At 38.6% G+C, this 26,643-nt stretch overlaps 2 protein-coding genes across 2 annotated transcripts; one reads left to right on the forward strand and one right to left on the reverse strand.

Annotated features, from left to right (window-relative positions):
* Positions 1-1,009: 1,009 nt before the first annotated feature.
* On the reverse strand, positions 1,010-11,259 carry klhl6 (kelch like family member 6). The gene is made up of 7 exons (XM_023950775.1): positions 10,557-11,259; positions 9,678-9,843; positions 6,517-6,966; positions 6,201-6,438; positions 5,614-5,816; positions 5,255-5,468; positions 1,010-1,550 (listed from the first exon to the last, which is right to left on the reverse strand). Exons 1-7 carry the CDS (start codon positions 10,805-10,807, stop codon positions 1,252-1,254), a joined length of 1,821 nt encoding a protein of 606 aa, XP_023806543.1. The 5' UTR covers positions 10,808-11,259; the 3' UTR covers positions 1,010-1,251.
* Positions 11,260-13,449: 2,190 nt separating this feature from the next.
* On the forward strand, positions 13,450-26,261 carry LOC105356835 (immunoglobulin superfamily member 3). The gene is made up of 9 exons (XM_023950848.1): positions 13,450-13,639; positions 19,244-19,612; positions 19,707-20,126; positions 20,216-20,617; positions 20,718-21,086; positions 22,922-23,290; positions 23,407-23,793; positions 24,720-25,115; positions 25,207-26,261. The coding sequence occupies exons 1-9, from the start codon at positions 13,570-13,572 to the stop codon at positions 25,386-25,388; spliced, it is 2,964 nt and encodes a 987-aa protein (XP_023806616.1). The 5' UTR covers positions 13,450-13,569; the 3' UTR covers positions 25,389-26,261.
* Positions 26,262-26,643: the final 382 nt, after the last annotated feature.

Here is a 26,643-nt window from a genome sequence, read left to right on the forward strand (position 1 = left end):
GTACTTTTCCACATACAGAATCACTGCTATAGGTAAGTTGCTTGGTGCCACCTCTTAGCGAGGTTTTGATTTGCTTTTTGGACAGATGTTATAACTTATGAAGACATTTTTGTTTTGCTGGAGACAGAATAATTAGGTCTGTTTTTTTTCTATTTATCTAACGTTTTTCGCCCAATTATAGCCGCTACCTTCCCATCTTCCTCTTTTTGTTTTCATTTAGTAACAAAAATAAACCTTTCCATTGTGTGTCTTACTTCTGCTACCTGCTGTTCCAGAGCCACATTAACTAAGGACTACCTCTCCTCTGGTTAAAGAAAAATAAAAAAAATGTAACTTTAAAAAGTAATTGCAAAGTAAAAAGCAAAGTAAACAAATTCAAACTTTAACTCATTCGCATACATTTGATGACTGTATGTATCACAAGTCAAACTCAAATATTTTGACAGATTTTGTGCGGCATAAAACACAGAAAATCTTTTGGAGGGTCAATAAGCGCATTAGGAATTAGGGCACACCTGGTTGTATGACAGATTTTCTACTTTTGAACAAATTCAAGGATTTTAAGTGTGCCTTATGGTTCAGAAGATATTATTAGGGTCACTTAATTAGCTCTAATTTCATTTTGGTTAGTTAGATTTTCACTGCTGACATTACACTATACTATTACATTTGGTACAATGAGATGATGCTATGTACTGTAATGCAGAGGAGCTTTTATTTTGAAAGGAAGTTATGTAAACGTCTGTCAAAAGTTATAAAGTTTTTCATATTTTGAAAAAAAATAATCTTTATAATTATGTTTAATTTATGCTCTAAAAACAACAATTCATTTATATGTATCCTAAAAGTAACAATAACACAAATACAAATCAGTGCCGTACTTCTCTGCTGGGTTGTGGTCGGGGAGAAATCAACCGAAATGGCTCTAAGTGTTGAAGGCTGCAGACCCTGATGTAGACCAACTATGTTGTGGACGTAACACGTTTTTAAGAAAAAACCTTCGCAACACAACAGTTAAAATAGCTTTGTTGCTTTTACCACTGCATAAATTACCTTATACAAAAAGGTCAAAATAAAATGTAAACCTTAAGATTAAAAAACATGTATATTTTTATCTTCACATCAACAAAAACATGGTCACATGCCTCGTGCACAGTGGCAAGTCTACACTGGAAAAAATCAGTACATGCAAATGTCCCACTTTATTTTTAAACCCCATTTTGCCCCATTAGTTCCTGTTGACAGTGTTTGTCACTGGGACTCCGCTGGACGGGTTATTTTGTGTATTTGCGTGTAAGACTTCATCAGTGTCACACTGCCGTGATGGGACACTCCCATCGGTAAAACGCACTCCTCCGTCAACACTCCTTGCGTTACATCCCAGCACATGACAGTGGAGATGACTTGGTTCTTGTTGTCTCTTCCTCCGGTTATGAAGAGTTTGTTGTTGCAGGCTGCAATGGCACAACTTGCCCGTTCTCCTAGACGTGACACGAGGGTCCAGGTGTCGCTCAGAGGGGAGTAGCAGTACATGGCATTCATGGCACCACCTGGAATCACAAAATAACATTTAGAAAGGCTAATTTCAGTAAGGGTTAAATTGAAAAACTTGCATTTCTTCCAAAATATATATTTAAAGATAGTAAATGAAGTAAGCACATTTTTTTAAATGGGTTTTGTCGTACTTCGGTGATAATGTTAAAATACAAGTCACATTTTTTAAATTTTCCCAACTTAAATTGGACATGAGGCATTTTAGGGGTCAGTAGCTTGTTTGGATTTTTTTCTTTTATTAAAAAGGATTAGAAAAAAAAACATCCTCCAAATTTTTTAAATGCAGACCCAAATTCATTTTTCTACAACTACACAACCGCTTTTTTTTCTTTACAAACTTAATTTTCAATAAACTAAGAGAAACCGTAGAAGTCCTGCCTCCCAGGAAAGCTTAATTTTCTAATCATAAATGATCTGCACTTAAAAAGCAAAGAACAAAATCATGTAGAACATAGGATTGCATATGTGCAGCTTCATATATTGTATATTTCAGCATATAGTTACGTCACAGTTTTAGGCAGCAGGTGTCGGCAAAAAACCCTTTGGAGTCCAGGAAGTGTAACTTTAAAATTTTTGAGCATTCATGGTGAAATGTTTTGCATCCTGCACAAACGTGGCTTTTGCACTGTCATAAGTCTAACTGCTGTTGTGTTATTCCCCATCGATGTAGTACAATAATGTATAATTTAAAATCCCAATCACATATGAGCTTACATAAGGCAGTAAGTCATTAGAAAAATTGTCTTAAAAAATTGTGTAGAAGATTCTAAAGTCAAGTTGTGATCTGAAATGTTATGTTAGCATCATAACCTTACTGTACCAAAGTAAAAACACTAACAACGTTAATGTGTTAAAGTTAGAACTTATTTACTTTTGGATTAATTTTCAATAAAACAACAGACATTATCTGTTAAATTCAAGTTTGAAAATTGCCCAACAACCTCACAACCTCAGACATGCAGTTATTTTTTACTGTTATATTTCTTATTTTAGGAAATATAAGTCCAAAAATAACATAACCTATGTTAGCCCTGCATGAATCACTGTAAAGCAGGGTTGGCCACTGCTGGTTGTTTTCAAACATACCCTACCCTGCCATGTCCTAATTGTCTGATACAGGTAATCTTAAGATTCATTTTACCAACGCTTTTATTCATATCATAATTTGTGGCTGCCGATACAATTCATAGCCGATTTTGGTTCATTTTGAACGATCTAATTCAATGACCTAAATTCAGTCCAGGACATCTTTAGCCAAAAATTCAGTCAGTGAGACTCAGAGATAAAAACCTGTACTGAACAATGCAGGTTGAAGTTTTTCCAGACTCCTTGTACTTCTTAAAAGATGATCATCAATAAATTAAATGTGCAGAAAAAACAATAAAGTAAACAAGAATTACTTCCAAATCCATTCCCATTTTAGTTTCCCAAAGTTCAGCTGTTTTTTCACATCAAACTAATCCAAAGGGAACATTATTGGAACATTCTAGCACATTGTTTGGTCACATGACTTTGCTAAATTCAGTGTTTCCACACATTGGACTGGAATGATGGCTTGATCATTTTTTGTTGACATCACATCAAGTGTTGTCCGCTGTGATGCACTTTGTTGTTTTTATGTTATAGTAAAATAAAGATACCATGTCTCAATTCGAATGGTATTTTCCATTTTCATATAATCAATTTATTTTATTTTAAAACACATTTTTAATGGTTTAGGTTGATTCGATTAACAACTTGCCTCAGACGGATCGATCTGATTGGCTCGTAGGAATAGAAATTGATTAATCATTACACCCCTAGTAATAAGCCATGAGTAGGGCACCAAAATCTGGAAATCACACTGACACACCGACCCTTGAGACCTGGAGATGCCCACCCCTGCTGTAAAGTCATCAATAACTGAAAATAGCGACTTCCTAGATGACTCTCACACAGATGTGGGAGATTTTGTAATCATTCTGACTCATCAGAGCAACCTTAAAGGCAAACTCAAAACGGCCACTTCTGACACCCAATCATTCTCATTTTAATGAGACTGATCCGCCTCCAAAACAGGATTCTCCTCCATCCTCACTCCATTTCCCTCCACCCCGCTAACGGTCTTTTAGCTTTTAATGCTGTAATTGTCAAAACGAAACCTCACCGCAGCAAATACTGTCTAAATTGCAGAGAAGGAGGGATGCCTCGTTTAGCTTAGTATGTTTAGTTTAGTTTAGCCGTTACCTATTGAATTCTATGGCATCATGTAAATTATGATTTTATTTTCATTATACAATTACTGGTATGAAGCCCATTGAGACGACTACTGTTGTAATATTGGGCTATATAAATAAAATTGAATTGAATTAAATTAAATAGGTGAAAAGAAATGTAGCAAGTAAAAAAGTAAAACAAAAATGTTTAAAAAAATAATGGTTTAAATGCTTCTATTTGTTTATGGAAAAAGCTTTTTTACATTTACTCATAAAAGAGTTGTTTGTTAGGATCTTCAAAACAGACTAGCAAATTTGTTTAATTTTTCTACATTTGCTTACTTTTTGAGTATTTTTTGTACAAAAGATGCAAACTTATTTAAAGCTTTTGGTTTCCCCTTCTAGGTAAACCTACAGTGTTTCTGCTGTGCTTCCCCGAATGGATGACTCAGTCGTTACTGATCATTTTGAAACTGTTTGAGTGCAGGACTGGCACATGGGAAACCAGGGTTCGAATCCCAGGGGCACGATGATCTTCATCCAGTGTGGGTCTTTGGGCAAGACCCTTCTAGCTGCTGACTAATTATGTAGCCACAAAGGGGCCCAAGTCTGTGCCGGTCCCTAGCCCAGATAAAATTCAGGGTTGTGGCAGGAAAGGCGTTCGGTGTAAAAATCTTTGCCAAACAACCTGTCCAAATCAGTGAAAGCTGATTCGCTGTGGGAGATATGCAATATGAAAGTGAACAACAACCTCACAAAGAAAACCCATTGGAAGCCAAAAGGTCTCACTTCAACCTTTACAAAAATAAGACACTTGATTTGCATTTCTATTATTGTTCCTTTTATGATAAAATTAAATAATCATTTCTGTTTGCATTAATAAAATAAAGAAAGAAAGGGTTACATGACTTTGTTTCAAAATAAGACACCGTGTGCCACTTAGAATCATCTCAATGTAGCAAATATAGGTGGTGTGATGTCAGCAGTGATGGGGGGGGGGACTTTACATGGTTTGTTTTGTTGTTGTTGATGCATCTCAGCCAGACATTTGTAAATATAACTACCATAAATTAAATCAGAGGTAATTTTTGGACCACATGGTACACTTAATATCCTTAAATTTTGTTTAGGACTAGCCAGTTTGCTTAATCTGATGTGCCTTCAGTATGAATTCTGGTTGTGCTTACTGACCTATAATTGATATTGTGTGCTAAACGACGCAAAAAATGTTTCACTTTGGTAAAAAAAGCTGCACCGCTTGATGGATTGTTGGAGCATCATGGGAGCAATTGGTGTTTTCCTTCCACTGTTTGTCAAATAAAGTTTGACTCTTCTGACTTAGTTTTGATGTTTATTCCAAAAAATACGTTAGTTTTTAAGTTAAAAACATTGCATTGTTCTTTGACTACAGAGCCATAAAGGAGGGGTCAAAGAGGCACGTGTGGCTCTGAAGCCTCAGGGTGCAGACCCCTGTTTAGATCCAAACAAAACTGGCCTAAACTCACCAACGACGTAGATGCAGTTCTTGAAGGTGACAGCGTTGGTGCATTTGGTCTCAATGGGGATGGGCGCTCGCAGTTCCCAACTGTCCGTTCCTGGTTCCCAGCACTGAACCTTATCAGTGGACAGTTTTCCATTTGGCCCCCCGCCAATCACGTAGATCCATCGGTCAAAGTTTGCTGCAGCAAAGGAGCTCACACCGATAGCCAGAGGTGTCGCCTGCAGCCAGCACAGAAGAAGTAAAATAAAGAGGTCAAGGGGTTAAAGCAGGAAACTTTTTATAAGAAGGGATTGAATTCAAATAGGGTGATTTTTTTTTTCAGTATGTAAAATAGGGACAGCATTTTAAATGTTATCATGTTACCTGTGTCCATCGATTGTGAAAAGGATCATAGGCCTCCACACTTGTGAGTCTCTGAGTTCCATCAAAACCCCCCAGAACATAAACTTTCCCATTCTGAACTGCCATCTTGTGCCTCCAGCGTCCCACTGAGAGGGGCTCGACTTGAATCCATTTGTCCAGAGCGCCGTTATATTTCCAAACATCATGCTGCGTCTCTTTCCCCCCTACCGTTACAAAAAAAAAAAAAAACATCAGTGTTTCCTCTATTGCTTAACGTTTTACTTTTCAGTGCAGTCATGTTGGTCAAGGACTGTGTCCTGCTCTGAACCACAGAGCACAGTGGTTGTGATGATAAAATGTAAACATGTCTTAACGTTTTCTTCAGGTTTCGAGGACGTCGAGAGTTGTGGCAACAGTTCCTAAGTAAGGAAGCACCTAAAACCACAATAACTCTCCTCTTCCTGTTGTTTAGTTCAGCTTTCTAACTTTACCATTCAAAACTTCACATTGGACTTTCAGTGAGACTCATTAGAACCAGGAACAAGGTTATAAAGCGGCTGACAAAAGCAACAGAAGGTTTACAAATTTAGAAAATAGTCTGCTCTCACCAGATATATACACTTCATTGTGGAAGGTAACGCAAGCAAACTCCACCCATTTTCTGTTCTGGGATTCGTCCTCCATCTCCGTCATTGGCAGCCGAGCGACCTCCAGCCGGCTGCGCCTGAGAGGGTCCAAGCAGGTGACGGTGGAGATGAAGCGCTCGTCTTTTGTGCAACCTCCGATGATGAGGAAGACCTCGGACAGAAAGTGCTGCAAACGAGGTTTGGTTCGCTCTGAGACCACCTGAAAACACGGGGGTGGGAGTGTCATGGTAGGGAGACGATTGGGAGACATTTTCCACCACCTACTCCTAATACTGACCTCCCTCCCGGACAGGTGAAAGGTGCGTGCCTCTTGCAACAAAGGAAAGGCCTTACTGCAGCAGCGAATCAGCTCATCCGACTCCACTTTCTCCACAAAGTACGCGGGGTCCAGCAGTGGCAGTCGGACGTGTGAAAGCAGCCTGGCCAGTAGCGGACAGCGTTCGCTCTGCCGGGCTCTCACCCAGCTCATCAGCGCTTCGAAAACGCACTCCTCACACCTTACATCCAACTCGTCACTCTGCAGGACCGCCTCCAGAGACTGAGCAGGCATCTCCACAAAGTCCTGCTGCTGGATCACCTGAGAGAACTGGTAGGTGATGTACTCCTCCGCTGTGGTCCTCAGCTCTGGCAGGGCGTGGCTGTGGGCCAGATTCAGGATGCCAACACAGCTCTCAAGTTGGAGGGACTTGCTGAGAAATTTGGAACATGCATCTACAACGCGCAGAAACTGCAAAAAAAAAAGAACAAAACATGAGCTTACATAATAAATAAGAAGATAAGGTTCTAACATTTTTCACGCTTTTTCTTATTTGTAGATTTTCTAACATGTATGTCCTTTGTCCTTTAGAAGTATTGAGAGTATAAGGAAATATTTTCTATGTAGAGAAAAGTGCAAAACAAAGCCTTCAACACCTTAGTAAAAGTGATGAAGACACTGAAGACTTTTTTGACTACAAGTTTTCTCAATCTTGTAGCTACAAAATTCACACAGAAGTCTTCGTGTTTCTGTAAATCTCCACAAGAAAGGCAGCATGAGACACCTAACACATAACATTTGGCTTTTTTTTCCAGCAGACTAAGGATAATTAACAGCTATGAGATTTAGAGGTGTAACGATTAATCATCTTCATTGATTTCTTTTCCTAGGATCCAAACAGATCGATCTTTCTGAGGCTAGTCGTTAATCGAATCGACCTATACCAATATGAAATTAAATTGATAGATAATAATGTGTTAGAAAACACTATATATATATATATATATATATATATACGATAGGTTTATTTGACTATAACGTACAAAAATTACATCACAGTGGACAACACATATAGGTGACGACAGCAGAAAATGATTAAAGCATCATTACAGTCCAATGTTTGGAAACACTTTACCACAGACCATACAGCGTGTTAGAATGTTCTAATAATGGATTATATTACGTGTTTGTTACACATATTCAATTTACATTTGATTTTTCTGCAAGAAATACAAAGAATCTGGAAAACTTCACCTGCACTGTTCAGTACCCACTGGTTGAATCGAAGTTTTGGTCAATGAACCGATTCTTCAAAAGTCAAAATCAAATCAGCGAGCACTAATTATGATATGAATCTAAGCGTTTAAATGAATCCTTGGACCACTAAGGACAATGTTCATGAGCGTTTCAAAAAAAACATTTGCTGCTCATAAAACGAACACTTGATTTAAGAAGTGTAAACAGTGCTTTCACTTCCATTGTCACTCATGTTTTTGCTGTTTTTTGGATACATTTGCCACAATATCCTTTCCCACAAATGCTTTCGAACCATCGTTCTCTGAAAGTTATGAGGAAATTGTGGCACGAGCGGACACGCTCATGCAGTTTCCACACATTTTAGTATTGGACATTATCTCATTGGGAAGAAAAAAATCAAAACGTTTTCCATGCAACTCATTTTTTTAATGTGTAGAAGTTTAAACTGATTTGGTCTTATTTTCAGAGAGAAAACGGGGATTTTGCTTTCAAAAGAAAGAGTCCAAATCTTTGGGAAATTCCAAACTCATTTAAAAGTTTTAGCTGCAAAAAGCTTCTTTTAGTAAAATGTTGAGAGTTTTAGGTTTTGAATTTTAAAACTTCTCATTACCAGCTATGATCCAAAACATTTGTGAATAAAAAATGCACAAGAATATTTTATAAGAACATAAACACTCACTTGAGCACCGATTTTAGCTCACTTTTGCACAAATAGTTTATGTGATTGAATGAAATATTTCACACTAGTTTGTTTGAAGGCATAAATGCGTGTTTGTATTGTGTTCATGTTGACATGCTGACATTGTTTGGAGCCAACAGGTATGTTTATAACATCTGAGTGTGTGTGTGGACAGGCCCCGCCCTTATAGACTTGTATTACATCTGAACCTCACTGTAATGATTGGAACCATCCGGAAACTTGTTGCTTTATGCTGCCCCCCCCCCCCCTAATGTCCCTCTTTCTTCCTCCCTCCTTTCCTTTTCCGTCCGGTCCAACAAAAAAGATTTTCAAATATAATTAAAATGAATAAAGTTTGGCCTCGTTTACAAAAGGGGTTTATTCAAACATACCTCTGGTTTGTCAGAAGAATGTAACCCCTGTTGTTAAAGTAAAATATGTCCAACACAAGAGGCCTTCAGCTCTCATCTGTTTGCCCAGCTGTTGGACAGGACAAGTTAAAAAAAAATGCACGAGAATAAATTTGCTAGTTTTCTCGTAAAGCGTAATACCGGTGAAAACCGTCAAAAGGTTTGGCAGTAAAAGCAGCTGTCTTCTTTTCTCTAAGGCACAGCTGTGAAGATAATTTGAGTCTGTATGGAAAACTGATCCTAAGTATGAACAACTGGCCCACTTTCACTTCCCTATTAGATAAGAAAGTTTCAGAAAAACATGTTTGCACCCCTTCATGTTGTAAAGTAAGAGAGTTTTGTTTTTAAAAAAAGCCCTGAAGCGAAATTAGATTCATTTTATTTAGTTATTTATTTTTAAATAAACTTTATTTTTAATATGTATTTTCCGGTCATTGCTATCTACAGACATGGAGCAAAACTAAAATAGAAAAAAACAAAATAGCCAGTCACGGGGCTGTTTTTGCAGCTAATACAAAGCTTTAGGTGTAGAAATCCTTTGTTAGTTTAAGCAGCTTTCCACCATTTTTCCCATTGAAAATGTATTAATTTTAGTTGAAACATCAATTTTAAAGGACACTTTTAAAAAAATGTATGCAGCCATTTATGTATGGATTTGTGAATACAGACATGTTAAATTATAACAACATAAAATTCTGGTTTTGTGCTTCCTGTGGTCAAAAAAGAATAAAAAAAACATAAAAAGCAGCTGAACATGAAGATTTCAGAAAGTATGCTGACATTGTGCATCACACCTTTAACACAAAGTGTCTCCATGTCATGTGGAACCTTTTTACCTGAAACTGACTGGCAGCCTCGAGGATGCCCTGGACGTTTGAGTGTGTGAGGAAGACTCGGCTGGTGTAGGTGTACTCCAGGAGCGTGCGCATGGTTCCGCTGTCGAGCCCCTTGATCTCCACACGGTCCTCGTGGCTCTCCTTGAGGCCGCTGCAGAACATGGCCCTGCACACACAGAGACACTTTTTCACCATCTTCACTGCAAAAACGTGTCCCTGAGAAATAAGTCAAAATAAATAATCAAATAAAATCTGCCAATGAGGTGTAGGAAAAATGGCCCAACCAAGAATTTAAACATTTGTCACAGAGACATGTTTTCTCACACTAAGATTAACCTTGTTTTGAAAAACTTCTGGATAATATTATTTGTCTTGAAAGACATGAAAAATGAGACGATTTTCTTGAAACAAGGGACTTTCTACTTTCCTAAGATTCAGTTTTTGCAGTGTTTCGATTATGCTCACAATGCAAAAAAGATGTGGCCTAAAAATAGGAAAAGAGCACTAAAGCCTAGGAAGAAAATTACTAAGGAGTAGTAAATGATCTGAACCACAGAGCACAGCGGTTGTGATGACTTTGGTGACGTTTATTAAACTTTAAAATAACAGTTACAGTGTAATTTGAGTTGTTGTTTTTTGAGTCTTCATATATAGTTTTTCTGTCGTCAGGAGTTTAGAGCAAAAGGATTTTTGGCTCATTTTAATAATAATGTCCTAATTTCTAGATCCTAGCTCTCAAAGAGACAAGAAATTCTCCTGTTTGAGAAAAGCTTGGAAAGGTGTGGAGCAAAGATCAGGTAAAAAAAACTTAAAACCTGCTAGAATATCTTAAATGTCCAAAAACAAGCCTTGTTGCAAGTGTAGAATAGTTTGTAGTACCTGAAGTACTGACTAGCAGCAGCAAGAATGGCTCGATGGCAGAGGAAGTCGTGTCCCTGAACGCAGATGGTCACGTCGGTCAGTTCTCTGTTCACCCGCAGGGTCTCCATCCCTCTCAGCAGCTCCACCGATAGGCCTTCATCTTGCCAGCGCAGCTCGCTCACAACTCCTGCCTTGTCCTTTTCTTCCATTTGATTGGAGCTGTCTTCACTAAGTAGGCAGTCTGTTGTCCTCTCAAGTGAATCGCTCATGTTTAGTTTCAATGGTTCTTCCAAAGAAGTCACTTTTTACAGACCAACTGCCAGCGAGCGTTCTCCAAATACCTCTTTGTAACCGAATGAAACTTCATGCCAACAGTTACTTTGACACGAGCATTTTTTTTCTCTTTTCTTCTCCTCTTCATACTTCCTATTCCTGTTCACTGAGGATGTAGCAATGTTTGTTTGTCTCTACATACTTCCTCTTCTTCTGCCGCATAAACGAGTCCAAAGTAGCTCAGACGAACTGCTGCAGAAACCTCAGCATCAGGCGAAGAGTGGAAAAAAACAGTGAAACGTTTCCCAGGTTCTTCTTCTTTCAGGGTCGGATGTGGTTTGTGTTCACTCCCTTCTTGTTCAACTGTCTTCAATCACTCCCCCGTGCTCGAACTGAAGTGAGATGCGACTGATTACATTTCTGAGAAGTGCGCTATTTTCACAGGGGCAGGGAGCGACATGTGAGATCAGGGTTTGAGATGCAGAAGGACTTGAGGCAAGAACATCCATCCAGCAGGATTCGTTGGGACAACAAAAGGCTGTGTTGAAAATACGTCTGTCGTGTCAGGAAGAAAGTACATTAAACATTAAAAAAAAATTACAACCTTAAAGAATAAAAAGGAACTGCCAACAGAAAAGCCAACTGTTTTCTCTTTTACATCCTTTTTCTTCTAGTGCAGCTACTCTAATGTGCAATTTTTTTAAAGAAAGCCCAGATGATCATCTCTCACCTCCGTCTCATTTAGTTGAAAATGAAGATGCTTTGTCCTAGAAAACCTGGTTTTTGATTTCACGGGCAATAACATTTGTAATAAACAGTCACTTATTTCTGAGATGATCTAGATCTACACTTTTACAGAAGTAGTTACTGTATAAAAAGGGTCATCAATGTAGTCTTTTGGGGGGAGTCTAATGTAAGTCCATTGAAAGGCATGCTAAGGTCAAAAACAAAGGTTTTTTCTCTTCGTCACTTTGTCGTCACCCACATCAAGACCATTTCCTTCCTCCGAGACGCTTACAAAAAGTAGTTCTCTTTTCAGTTTGTCACAGAATTGAGAAAGTTCCTTCAATAAGAGGCAAAACCTCGTCAACTTAAAAATCTAAAGTCCAGGTGAATTTGGAAACATCATCCTGGACGAACGAGACTCTCCACAGATACACTTCACTCATATGCGACATATTACGTGTTAGTTTTAATCACAATTCTCCACTCAAGTCATGATTAATAACCCTATAGGTTTTATTCATCTGTGCACACATATCTGTCGCTTTTGTTTGTCTTCTTCAGTGTGAGTTTGTGGGACAGCTGCTGATGTCACGTTGAACCGTTTTTATCGTCTTGGTGGAATAAAGCTGTTGATAAAAGTCATACAGTATGAAAATATCATTAAGTTGTTGCAAAAATGTTAAGATTTTAAAAAGGCTAAGATATCCGAGCCTAGAATTTAGCAAAGGGAGGTGCAAGAATGTTTAACTTTCTTAGATATTTTACTTGAATATCTGCCAACAGAATAATGTTAATAAACAGAATAACGTTAATAAACAGAATTATACTAATAAACAGAATAATGTTAATAAATCCACTTTTTGGTCATACCTAAAAATTGATGCTAATAATGACAAAAATCAAAGTCCCACTGCAAGGACATACAGTAGTTTCTGCAGAACAGCAGCAGTTCATCAGAATTTGCCTCTAAGTTGTGGTGGTCACACTTCCCATCATCCTTTTGTTTACACTCTCTCCCACTACCCCCAACCTAATATTACAGGTGCAACAACAATAGAGTTATCCATCGATGCAGTTTTGAGCCAGCTCCCAACTCAGACTAGGAAACAAACATGGATTTAGTCGTATACAAGTGGATGCATCAGAATGGACTGGAGCAGGGAGCTTGTAAAGAAATCCTTAGGATTCACAGTGGTTTGAGTAAAGAAATACTCAGAAATGCAATTTAAATGTCATTTTATTTATTTTTTTCCTCTATCATGAGAAAAATGCCACATGAACGTTAAAAACACCAAAAACACCATTTTCACTAGAGTTGGTCTTTGATTGCCTAAAACAAATTAAACCAAACTAGACACCCAATACTTATTCAGACTGTTAGTATCTTTAGCTGTTGCCAAAGTGCCACAATGGAGGTTTGAAAAATCCACATGTGGCTCTGGAGCCTTAAGTTGCAGGTCCCTGATCAAAAGAGCAGATTAACTTGGCACAGCCGAAAAAAATGCACTTCCCCTTTATGTCCTCTAGATGACAGCATTTCCCCATTTCATTCTCAGACGCATCAGTTCAGACGAATTAGGTCAGAATCGTACCCAGGCTGTTTCCTAGCAACACTTTCCAGGCGTCTGTTTTGTAAACTTTTGTGGTGTTTTATTAGGTATTAGATGGATAAAATAAAAAATGAAAGTAAAATAAAACTTTCAGGTGTTGAAGGAACATGTTGGTTCATGGCAGAAACTCGAAACCGATCTTTTTTTCCCCTCAGCTTTATTTTCTTTTTTACTTTTATACTTTCAGTTTGACAAAAACTTTTAACAGCACAGTCCTCAGGTACATTTCCGTTGTCCCCAGGTGTATTTCCGTAAACAAAGCCTCCCCCGCGCCGTGAGGCTGCTCCCTTCCACACCCATGTTCATCATCCAGGAAATAAAACACGTCCTGTTGTAGACCTGCTTTCACGAAGCATGACCTACCAGAACAGCCGTCAGAAAGCTGCAGACAGGCATGGTTTGAAGACTGAAGCAGGATCGGGATGGGGGCTTCTCTGCGCGCGCTCTACGGGGCCACTTTGATCCTTTTGGTGCGTCTGTCGCAGCTTGGCGGTGAGTCCGAAGACAAGGAAACGCTTTTCCATTTGGATCAGATGATTCTCCAAAAACAATTTAGGAAACCAAAAATATCAGAAATTAACTTTAAAATACAATTACATTAAGTTCATTTATTAATTAAATCAATTAATTCATTTGAAGTTTTTTCTCGTAAGTTTCAAATGATAAACTAGAATAACTTTGTTTGTTATTAGAATAATTTAACTTTTTCACGTCAAACAAGAAGTACCGGTAGTGGTCACAAACTTGCCGTTTCCTCCTGTACCCTAAACACAGTAAATGCATTAAACTCTTCTAAGACTCCAGAGTTTACAGGCATCACTGTAAAACAACCTTTTTTGTTTGACTGTTTTTGTTTAGACCAGACAAGATCATTTACAAAAAAACCAGAACGATGAGAATTTTACACCATTGGCCTTGAGGTCATGTTGTACTATGTGGTAAGTTGGTGGTAGAAAAGCATGCAAATTGCTGTTAATCATCAGGAAGATCTCAGGTTTTATCAAACACTTTTGCAACTGCTCAGAAATGGGAACATAGACTAGTTTGCTTGACTTCACATGCAAGAACATGAAACCTGACTTGAGAACATCCAACTCATTTCTCTTTACCTCCTGGACGTCACTGTAAGATAGATCTAACAAAGAAATCCTCCTAACTTTTCTCCTGCCGTTTCATATATGGTATATTGGAGTATAAAGGAATCGCTTTAGTTTTATTCTGGATCATATAATTCTCCAAAAGCTACTTTGGAAACATTAATTATCAGAAATTACCGTAACCCTAAAATAAAATTTCCGGTACATTATGGGTTTTTTTTTGTAAATTTGGTCATTTATAGTATTTTCATTTTAGGGCAAAGCACCTGCCGAATTAGAATAACAGTTGCTTTTCATTTTAAGATAGTTAAACTTTTTTTCGTGTCATAAACTTGTCATTTATTTACTTTGCATTAAATACCCAGTATATGCATGAATGCCATTATATTTTCAAAATAAGACTCGCAAGTTCATTTGATTTTAAAAGACACAACTCTGTTTCTGTTTGAACTAAACACTTTCTTTCCAGACCAGGTAAGTTCATTCAAAAAAATACCAGAACGATGAGAATTTTACACCATTTGCCTTGAGGTCACGTTCTGTTTAGTAAGTTGGTGGTAGAAAAGCACGTTTACTTCTTTTACACTTCAGGCAGATTTCCTTTGGCTTTAAAAATCTGCGGTTTTTGAGTTTTTTTGTTTTTTTATGCTTAACCCTTTTGTAACCGCTCAGAAATGGGAACATAAACTAGCTTGAGTGTACTTAATTTCCCACGGAAGAACATGAAACTCGACTTGAGACCCGTTTGACTCATTTCTCTTTTTTTTTTTAACCTCCCTGACGTCACTAGTTCTCTTGCTGTTTCATTTGTGGTGCTGCAGACACAGATACTGTCTCTCTATTGTGTTTTTTACAATTTTGGTGACAATTTTAAATATGAAGCTCAGGACTTCTCTGTAAATTTTTTTTGACTGGGATCATTGGAGATTTAATAAGTAGTTTGTTAGAAAATAAAACAACTTTAAGAAAGTCAAAAGAGTTGAATTTTCCCACCAAATCAAAGTAAAAATGATCAAACATTTAAGATAAAAGGCATTTTAAATTTAATTTTCTGCTCATTTTGATACTAAAATGTTTTTCGGTGATTATTTTGTTGCTCTGACTTTGGTTTCATCTCTTTCCTTCAGCAGCGTGATTGATGCCTGGTTGTATTTACATGTGTATGTTATTATTAAAAAAACACAGAATATCTTGGCAAAAAGTTTCAGCTCATTTGCAATTTTTTGGACACTTTTTTTAATGGATAACATAAAAAAACACCATAAAATTAAAGAAGGGACAAACATGACGGAGGTCTTTGAATTACGCCGTTGTTTAGCCAAAAGCAATACAGTATAAAATAAAAAAAAGCCTGTGTTGTTTTCCTGGACATAATTTCTGCAGAACAGCAGTATCTCACAGGAAAATTACCTCTGGTTTAATGGCGGGATTGCTGTTTCAGAGTAAGCCTGCTCCTCTTCCCATCATCCCTTTGTTTATACATTCTCCCACTAGCTTACAGCCCCTCACAACCCCAATTTAACACTAATGGTGCAACAGAAATAGCTAGCAATTTTGGATAGATACATAGATCTATTTGTCTGAAAGTGGATGCATCGGAATGGAGTGGAGCAGGGAGATTGTGGCTATCAGACTGCAGCTTCTATGTCACTTCTCAAGGTTTTTTTCCAACTGCATTTTTCCTCTGCTCCTGATTCACAATGATTTGAATAAAGAAATACTCAGAAATGCAATTCTAAGCTTAATTTCCTTTATATACGTCCTCCATCTTGAGAAAAATGCAACAAGAACATGTTAAAAACACCAATAAGTTGGAGTGGGCATGTTTGTGGATTGAAGGTAGGTTGCGAAAAGTGAGGATGTGAAGAGAGAAGTCAAATTTCTGAGGTCAGAGGATAGTGAGTTCTAGAGTCGGTGGTGAGGCGAGCGCGTGGAACAGAGCAGTGAATAGAGTAAGATGATCGAAGAGAGCGGGAGTGGAGAAGATCCAAGAGATATGGTGGAGTGAGGTTTTTAATGGCTCTGAAAGTAAACAGAAAGATTTGGAATTTGATATGAAAATTGAACTTAGAGCCAGTGGAGCTGCTTGAAAAGAGGAGTGGTAAATGAATTCCTCTTATGGAGACATTTGTGAGAGAAGAGAGTCGGAGAAATCTAAACGAGAGGTTAGCATTAACTGTATAAAGGACCTGGACTTTGGGGATGTGATGTCACCTGTAGAAAATGGCTTACTTCCAGCTCCAACAAAGTGAATTCAGTTGCCCTTTTTTTCACAATAAACACGCCGCCATGTTTAAGCTAAATGTCATCAGTAAGCAATGATCGGTCCGAGTCAGTCTGCGTCATCGTTTCTATGATAACCCTTTTTAATAATCAGGAGTGAGCTTGTTGGAAGGCCACACCCCTACCACTTAAAAGTGGGTCTCACAAAACCTATCAAACACACGTTTCAAACACGAGACCACATGCTTTTATTGTGGCATCTGATTGGCCAGTTTATTATGAGAATAACTTGCACTACAGATAAAATATTTAAAAAAAATCAGGATCAGCAAGAACATGTTTTAAAAAGGTAGCAGTGCAAGAATAGGTTTTCTTACAAATATAAAGCTGTTTCTTTCTCTATAGAAGTCTCTGCGATTTTGGCTTGTTGGGGTCAGCAGGTACTTCCTTTTAGGAATGTTCTCAAATACAGTCAATGATTTAGTCACATCTGTGAAAAATGGAAAAGATGTGAGCAATACATACAACCAGATAACCCTTGGGCACTTTAACATTGGGAGTTGGGTCATCTAGACCCCACTAGACAGTGCGCTGAACCTTTTTTCTTCAATGATTTGTGATCTTCACTGGTGTCCATGATTACATGAAATCTTTCCACCTTTATCCACCTTTGTCATGGTAGGGTGAACAAGTCAATGTAAGGGTGGTCATAGGATAGCACAAGGGTTAAAATGGAGAAATGGAGAACCAAACCTTTGTGTTGTGTGTCACACTGAGCGAGGAAAAGTAATAAGTGTAAAGAGGTATCTGGGGATTTAAGGAAAAAAAAAAGCGGAAAAACGGGAGCAATCTCAAGGCTACAAGTCAATCTGCAGTGATCTGAATGTTTGCGTTTACAGCCTATGGTTCTGAAGCTCTCTGGCAGGGATAGAAAAGCAACATGAATGACAAATCATAGTGAAAGATTGAATGGCGGAAATAGAACCCCAACTGACTGACCTATAGACACACGGTTCCACAGTGTCAGCTCACACTATCCATCGTCATCTGAATGAAAAGGGATTTTACGTTCCAAGATCCCAGAGGTCATATTTCCTGACACAAGGACATGAAAAAGTCAGACTGCAAAATCCCAATCCTCCTGGGAGAACGTATTGAGGACTTGTGAGCTTTTTGGTAAATGGCAACATGGCACTGTTTCCAGAAGAAAAAATGATGCCTTCAAAGAAAGGAAAACACTGTCTCTACAGTAAAACATGGTGGAGGTTCAAAGACGTTTTAAGGTGGCTTTGCTGCTTCTGGCCTCTGAAGCCTTGACTGTGTGAACGGTATCATGAAATCTGATGATTAACAAAGAGTTTTCAGGCACAACGTCATTTAATGTGTCAGAAAGCTGCATCTCCGGTGGCTTCACTTCAAAACAGAACAAATGTTTTCAGAAATGGTTTCAAACAAAATCCTGGAATATTTCAGAACTGAATCTCATAGAACATGGAGATCTCAAAACAGCAGTTGTAAGACGGTAGTTGTTCAAAGTTTTGTGAGAGATGTTTAAGAAATTCATTCATGGTTACAGGAAGCCAGTTCAGGTTTTCTTTTCAAAGGGCGCACTACCAAATACCAAGTTCAGGGTCACAATAATTTTGACCTGTCCATTTTTGAGTTTTGTGTGCATTTTTGCCAGGTTTGATTTTCCATTTGTGTTTGTGTTCCTGTGCATACAAAAACATCTGTAACTGGAATCCTTTTCTGATTGGAGTGTTGCATTTTCTGGCTAAAAATTAACACCTTCCAGGCAGAGACTGTGAGTTGTGTGGAATTGCTTTTCCTGAAGTGCCCTGATCATATGAGAACGGGACTAAGTGACCCCTCCCCTTGCGCTTCACACAGGAAGTACTCGCTGACTCCAAGTAGCCAAAATCCCAAAGATTTCTATTGAGAAATAAACAGCTGTTTCTCAGTCATATTTGTCAGAATAACCCCTTTTGCTCTGCTACCACTTTTTAATATGTTCTTGCTATTTTTTTAATGATATGTTTTCTTTATTGCAAGTAATTCAAGTTAGAAACATGCCATTCAGCTGCCTCAATAAAAGTATGCGGTCTCACATCCAACGTTGAAAAAGTTTGAGGGATTTTGTGTAGCCAACTTTAAAGTGGTAGGGGTCTGGACTTCCAACAAGTTCACTCCTGATTGGTAAGAGTGGTTTCCATAGAAACAATGACTCCGATTGATTCAGACCAATCCTGGTTTACTCATGTCGTCTGGCTCCAACATGGCGGCGTCCGTATCGCAAAAAAAAATGGCAACTAAATTGACTTCATCTTGTTGGAGGCACTACTATGACGAAAGGCTATGCAATTGGTCTACATCCCACCTGCGCAGTGACGGTCCAACTTGGAGTAGAAACGCTAGCCTGAATTGCCTGAACCATTCTAAACCGGACCATCCCTCTCAGTGGAAACAAGGCTATATATAGTCAATGGTTCTGACCTTTGATATCAAGCAACAAGACAACTGTTCTAAATTTTGACATAATAACTTTTTACATTTTGTGGTAAAGAAAATTACCTGGCATTTAACACATTTTTGTATGTCATGTTATCCACGTTTTTCTAAATATTACCTCAGAAGGGGAGAAATAAAGTAAATGTTTGTGTGTAAAATTCTGTTTACAATCATACCTTCTTAAATTAGAGTCGAAACAAAAGTAGCACCTCTCACAGCAGATTTTGACTGACTTGTACATTTTGTGTTTGTGTGTTGGGTTCTGCAGAAGCCAGAGTGAACACTGAGATCCAAGTGGGCCCTTTGTATCGTGTGGTTGACACTCGACTCTCAATTTTCTGCAATGCGAGTGGCTACCCCAGCGACAAAAGAACAGAGTTTCAGTTTCGTATGAGTCGGCCGTCAAGGCCAGATTTTAGTGTCAACATCATCAGCTCAGAGGAGCCAGATTTCAGTTATGCCAGTCACGGAAAACGTGTGGCGACTAAAGACATCGTTCTGATGCACCAGGGTCAGAGTGATGTCCTCTTTGTGATAGAGAAGCTACTCAAAGAGGATGAAGGAGAATACGAGTGCATCTCTGTAAGTAAAGAAACTGTACTTGATGGGACCTTCAGCGCCAAGACAATCGTTAAAGGTGAACCATTGTTGTATTTTCTGATGTTTCCACATGGTTGTGATGGTCAAATGTCTGAACTTTTCCAATCTTCATCTGTGATGTTTTGTTGCAGTGATCGATGATTCTCTTAGCGTCTTACTACGCGACTCTTCGACCTCAATGAGTCTTAAAGAAGGGGAAGCCCTGTCTTTGACATGCCAAGCCTCTAGCGACACTCTCCAGCACACCCATCTCTCTGTAGTCTGGTTTCTCCAAAAGAAAGGGGCACAAGACCCTCAGCCCATAATTTCTCTGAGTAGAGACTTCACGCTGATTCCAGGCGGGGACTTCAAGCAGCGCTACAAAGAAGGAGCCATTAACTTGGATAAAATAGGAGAGACTACATACAGGTTAAAGATTACCGAGCTGCAGCTGTCAGACCAAGGCCAGATCTACTGCCAGGCTCAGGAGTGGATCCAAGATCCTGATCGTTCCTGGTACTCCATCAATCAGAAAGATACAGAGAAAATAGATCTTACAGTCAAAGCTAGAGGTAAGGAGCAGCGATCAACTTTACTCTTAATTTCAGCTGTGGAATTGAATCTTTTTTTTTGTTTAACTTCTTTCTGTCTTTGTTTGTAGAAGTTGGACCAGACGTGTTGTCTCTTGTAGTGAAAATCTCCTCAGAGAAGACTTTACTGCTGGAAGGGCAAGAACTGCTGGTATCCTGCAGCGTAGACACACAGAACCTGAAGGAAAGGTTCTTCTCAGTTGCATGGTTTCGCGAGGACATTGAACTGATACGCATTGGCCCTACGGGAATTCTGACAGTTTCTTTGGACGATCAGAGAGTAGAAGAGGGCGGCCTGAGGGCCATTCGGATTGGAGATGGAGATTATCGTTTCGGCTTGAAGCCTGTCAGCAAGGATGATCAGGGAAGTTACAATTGTGTGGCGTGGCCTGAGGAACGTGGTTCCGATGGGGTCTTTTCAAAGGGAACACCCCAGAACTCCAACAGCCTGCAGATCACCATCTCAGTTCCAGGTTTGTCAGATCAGCTCCACTTTGACAAAAATGTAAATGTTCTTTTCAAAGTCATCTTCCATGAGCAAGGTGTTTATAATGATGCTCTGTCTCCTCTCAGAAAGTGGACTTTCAGTGAAAATGCAGAACACCACACTGAATGTAAACCAACTGGACAAGCTCATGTTGGTCTGTAAAGTGGGAGGGGCTAAAGATTATCTCTCAGTCAACTGGGAATTTAAATCAGTCTCAAGTTCAACTTTCACCAGCATCATCAGTCTGGAGTCAGACGGCGTGATGAAAAAAGACGCGACGTTTAAAGACCGCCAAGTGCGAGCAACGCGCCCAGCAAGTGACAGCTTCGTGTTTGAGCTGGATAAAGTCACGCTGGCGGATTCCGGCCAATACAAGTGCCATGTGGTTGAAAAAGTACCAAACCAAGACCTTCACACTAATGCCTCAGAGTGTGCTGTCACCGTCATTCCCCTTGGTAAGAGATGATTTGTGTTTCACAAAAAATTATCATCACAAGTTTGATTGTGCTTTTGAAGAGGGAGAGCTATACACCCCTTTGTTTACATAGAATTTTAGAATGTCTGACAATGAAGCCAAAGAGGTGTGTATCTTACCCTCTCACATGATTTGATACACATCTCAGTACATGGTCCACGAATCCACACATAAAAGATTCAACAAACTTTGTGGTGCTTTGATACAGTCCAGTTCTTTTACCTAAAACGATGCAATCTAGATATTTATTCTTTTGGCATTTAAAACTATGAATGAAGATGTTTTTTTTTTTTTCCTTACTGGTACTTTTTTATTTGAAGCAAGAAAAACAAAATTAGCTTCAAACTTTCAAACCTGGCATTTTGGGTCTTTTAGACTGTTTTGTTCATTGTGGTTTTAAAAAAGTGAGTCATATCATTTTTATTATTTTTACTTAAGCATTGTTTGCGCTACTGTGAAAAAAGGGTTCATATGTTTAGTGCAAACAGCACACTCACCTCTCTGTGGTTCAACTTCAATTGAATTGAAGTTGAATCGACTTGTTAGAAGGAAGCTTGTGATTGAATGTTTTTTGTTTGCATCATATGTACCGGTACATACAAGGGTAGAGACAGTAGAGACACAACAGGAAGAGAAGCTGACAAAGTTTGGCAGAAATCAATAATTTTTAATACCATTTTTACCAACATGATCTTGATTGTATCTGCGGTTTTCAACTGATCCTGCTGTTGCTCTCAGTATTATTTTCAATACGTATCTGTTATCCGTTACACGCCTAATAAACAGATTAAGAGGAAGGAAACTGCAAAGTGGGCATTGGATACAGTGGGGCAAAAGAGTATCTGTCAGTCACTTTCTCTGCAGGTTGTCCCACCAAACAAATGAGTATTGTCCATAAGGTTCATCATAGAAACGTTTCAACTGTAAAACTACGTTCCCACGGTGCTCAGAAATGCGCAATCGAGCGACAGCTTCCAAAGAAAAGTCTATGTAAAAGTCCTGCTTCCGTGTTTTAAACGTACGTGTTGCTGTGCAAGTTTTAAGTCCGTTTCCAGGCTCCACGTACAAAACATGCTGCAATTGAACGCGTGCTGAAAGTTAAACCAGTTGAACTCTGACCAATCAGGGACTAGGCTTTGAAAGTGACATATGTATAGCATCCTTTTCAATACACAGAAGTGCCAACCACTTGAAAATTGATCGTGAAGAATAAATTAATAATTCTTTGACAGGTTCCATGCAGATCTTCTCAATAGCTGTGATGTGACAACATGTACTTTCAACTCCCTGCATAGATTCCCTGTAAGATTAAGGTCCATAGATTAGCTAGACCACTCCAGAATCCTAAAATGCCTTTTATGTAGCCACTCCTTTGATGCCTGTGTTTGGGATTCTTGTCATACTAGAAGAGCCAGCCAAGTCTCATTCTCGGTGCTTTCACTAATAAAAGTTTTTGCCTCTCTCAACATTAAATGTCGAACAATGACTGGCAAACACTGCTTCACTCCACTGTAAACACTAAACAATTCTTTCCAAACTGATAATCCCATGTAGCCATATAAATTCTAATCTTTGCTATAACACGCTAATTATTTTTGGTAATCACCGTAGCTCCACTTTTATACCTCTGGGGTGAAAGATATCCTAATGTATAGTTTTAGTGTTTTAAGTTTTGCATTTTAGGTGTTAATTGAAAGATGCTAAGGATATAAAGTTGTAGACCATGTGAAAAAGTCATTTTCTGTTTAAAGGCTGCTTTGCATTGTCAACATCTAATGTTTGAAGTGTAATTCTGTTTGTGTTTGTGTGTCCCAGCATCATTGATGGAAGTGTCCCTGAGAAGTCGTAGCATCAGCCCGACTATAGGAGCTGAGGCTGTGTTGATGTGTAAGGTGAAGGGTCCGCGCATTCCAATAACTGTGTCCTGGATAAAAAAAAAAAACATTGATATAGATGAGATTGTGAAGCTGAACTACAATGGTGACATAAGCTGGGCTGGAAACCAGGAAAGCTATCAGGTGAGCGTACGGAATCAAATAGATTCGGTCATTTATGACCTGAAACTCACCAGTGCCAGCCAAATGGAGAAAGGGACCTACCAGTGCAGCGTGTCCACTTTTGTGGAAGGCGCACACAAGAAGTTAGCTACATCTAATGGCCTAGATGTAGCGGTGCAGAATCCAGGTATGACGCACGCTTCTACAATTTGCTACACTCAGAATATCTGTTTAGCACGTTTGCCTGAAGCTTGCCTTCTTTAAAGTTTTGTCTGATAATTTTATCTCAATTTTGTCTTTCAGGGACAAAATTCAAAGTAGATCTGAATCCCAACATTGAGCAAATGATTAACACTGACCTACACATGAAGTGTTTGTTCGAGGGATCTATTCTACAATATGCCTACTCTGTCACTTGGTTGCTGCAACGGGAAACAGGATATAGAAACATCGTCAGTATAGACAAGAATGCTCTTGTGACATATGGAAATGTGCCAGAGCTCAACCACAGACAGCGTGTCAGCATAAGGCGCACTGAAGGTGCTTTTGAGCTTGTCATTCGACAAGCCAAACTTTCAGACTCTGGTTCATACGTTTGCAACGTGACTGAGTGGCTAAAAGATCCCCGAGGATCTTGGATTTCGCTCTCGACGTTGTCCATGACCACAAAGGTCAAGATTTCTGAGCCAAGTAAGAAAATACTTTAAATTATCTATCACATACACAACTTTTTTTTTTGTTTTGTTTTTTACAATCCCCTTTTTAAAAGTGGCAAGCTGGGTTACATTTGGATCAAAAGTCAGTCTTGTACCTATTTTTTTCTTCGTGACTGAAAAAGTAAACACCCAAAAATCTCCCACTGCAGATTTTTAGCTTAAACCTTCTGAGTGTCGGCCAAATGATATTAAGGCCTCCATTACCTTTCACTTTTTCAGACGTATACAGGTTTACCAATTTTGAACTTTAAGTCATAGTCACAACTGCCCTTATGGGTGGATACAGGTAAAAAATGATCAAATCTTTAGACATCATAAAAACATTTATGCACATTTTTTTTTTCTACAACGTGCTTAGAACAGGTCATAGTGAACACTTATACAACACGCAAAGTTAAGTAAAGGTGAAGTAGGTGAGATGCGGGTGGATTGTATGGATTCTGCATTGTATTAATCCCCTTAAATCCTGCGCACTGCACAAGGTGTTTGTTAGTGTTGTTCACACGAAAACTGTGTGCTCCATGCAAGCAGTCTGACTGTTAGAAATCAGGAAATTGCACAATTAGATTGTACTTTGTTTGAGTTTTTAATTTGAAGCTTAAAGGTCATTTATGTGTCTTAGATGAAATCATGCTGCACAACCACTTTCAATAACAAATGATCACTTCCCTTTTCACTTGTAATATCTGCTTATTTCCCTGTATGCTGTTAACATTAGTTCCTTTTTTAGTAAAATTGTTAAAACAGTCCTATTTTTCTGAATGAATGCATTAGTCATATAATGACTTGTGTTTAACTTGTTTTTCCTTCATAGTCTATATATCTCCTGCTTTCTCTTTGCATCACCTGGAACTGAGTCAGTAAAAAAAAAAAAAAACATTTCTGTGTGCTTTCTTGCAGAAACACATCTGTCAATTGAAACCAGACAGTTGAAGGAGCTGAACATAAGCAAAGACAAGGATTTTACCATCCCCTGCCACCTCATGAAACAAGCCAGCAATGAATCCCAGTTCCAGGTCACTTGGTTTTGGCAAGAAGACACAGAAAGCGACATGCGCAAAGCCATATTCACAGTTTATCGAAATTCAACCCTACAAAGCAGCTTTGAGGAGGTAGATCTTAGGTTTAGTCATCCTGGAGAGAGCATTTTCAGCCTAACGGTGCTAAAGCCCAGTCCTCAACACAGCGGCCTGTATTTCTGTGAAGTGGAGGAGTGGCTCCCATCTCTCCCCCAAGAGTGGCGAAGGGTTACCACAGCAACATCAGAAAAACTTAATGTCACCGTTACTGGTGAAGGTAAAGACTCTCTGATGATTTTCTTTTTTTTTTTTTTAGAATCTTTACAGTTATTTCACTAAAACTAAATTTCTGTCTGCTTTTCCTGTAGGAGAGAAGGAGCACACAGTTATGGATCCCAAAGTGCCCTTCAGCGTGACTGTTGTTATCTTGTTGTTGATTATAGTGGCTTTGGTCATAACGATTTGCAAGACTAAGGGTTCAGGCAGCAAAAAGCAAAACCACACTCTCTGGGCTGAACAGGGTCAGCATATAAAATTAGACGCTGACTAAACTGCAGAAAAAGTAAAGAGAGAAGAAATGTTTGCACTCTGTTATGCTCTGAAATGTACACAAAAGTGTTTCATCATGTAAAATAGGCAGCCTGTGTGTTTTGAGCCCCTGTTGAAAGTTTTTATTTTTATTTTTATGTGTTAAAATGTGAATTTTTTTTTAACAGATTTGTGTTGCAGTTTAAGTTTTAAGAAATGCAAAAAAATTTCTAAGCTTTGAAATGACATAAACGGATCTAATGTTCAAACTAACAGCATGCAGAGAGAAGCTTTGCAGCAGAATAATGCAACTGTTCTTGCTTCATGCAATGAGGGAGCTGATGTGTCTTCATGCTTCTTCATTGCAAAAGCTGCGGTGAGACGTCTACAGTTTTCTATGTAATGCTGAGTGAATTGAAAAGGAAGTGCTCTGTGGGTTTTGTCTTTGGTGGTTGGCAAAGCTGCTGTTGTTAGCTTGTGTGAGACAAACTACTTTGTAAAAAAAAGGCTAAAGTTGAGCAGCAGTTGTCAGAATGTTCCAGTCTCAGCATGATTTCTACTTTTGTTCCTAAATCTGATTAATTTATGTGGTTTTGTCTTGAGTGTTTGTCAATGCTTTGGTTTGACACTGTTTTGGTCAAAAAGGATTTGTGAAATTCTCAATGTGTTTCCTGTTTGTGTTCTGTTTTATTTATGGTTGAGCAGCAAAGAAGACACGCATAATGGATAATTTTACCAAACTAGACAGCTGATGCTCTGATTTTAGAGCAGATCTGTCAATCGGCTGACTGGACGTTTTATTTTTAAATATGTGATTATTCATCTTTGGCATGCTGTTGGAAACTACTGAAGAAAAAATGAAATAAAGTCACTTCCTGTCTTTGTGTCTCTGAGAGTCGGCCCTATCAATGTAGATGAGATTATTCCACCATTAAGAAAGGCTTTTATCCGCTGCCTGTGTGTTAATGCACAACAGCCTTTCTCTGACAGACGAAAGGAATCTCAAATCAGCCTTCAACACATGACACTGCAATGCTGTATTTCCTTAATTATAGCTTCTCGTCTGGACTGGATCCCTCTAAACATTTCTCTGATTCTGCTTCCATGTGGTGACATTTATAGAGTTTATGAAGAAAAATTCAATTTTGGGACACTTGTCAAAGGAGCAGAATTATAAAAAGTACTGTAGGTCAAACTGAGCCAAACTCTCATAATACTTTTTTATTTTTTTTTTGTCTTTTGATTTATTGAAATGTCATAAAGCTGTTTCTTGTGGA

Source organism: Oryzias latipes, chromosome 21 (assembly GCF_002234675.1).
Source record: "Oryzias latipes chromosome 21, ASM223467v1".
In the NCBI taxonomy this organism is placed as follows: domain Eukaryota; kingdom Metazoa; phylum Chordata; class Actinopteri; order Beloniformes; family Adrianichthyidae; genus Oryzias; species Oryzias latipes.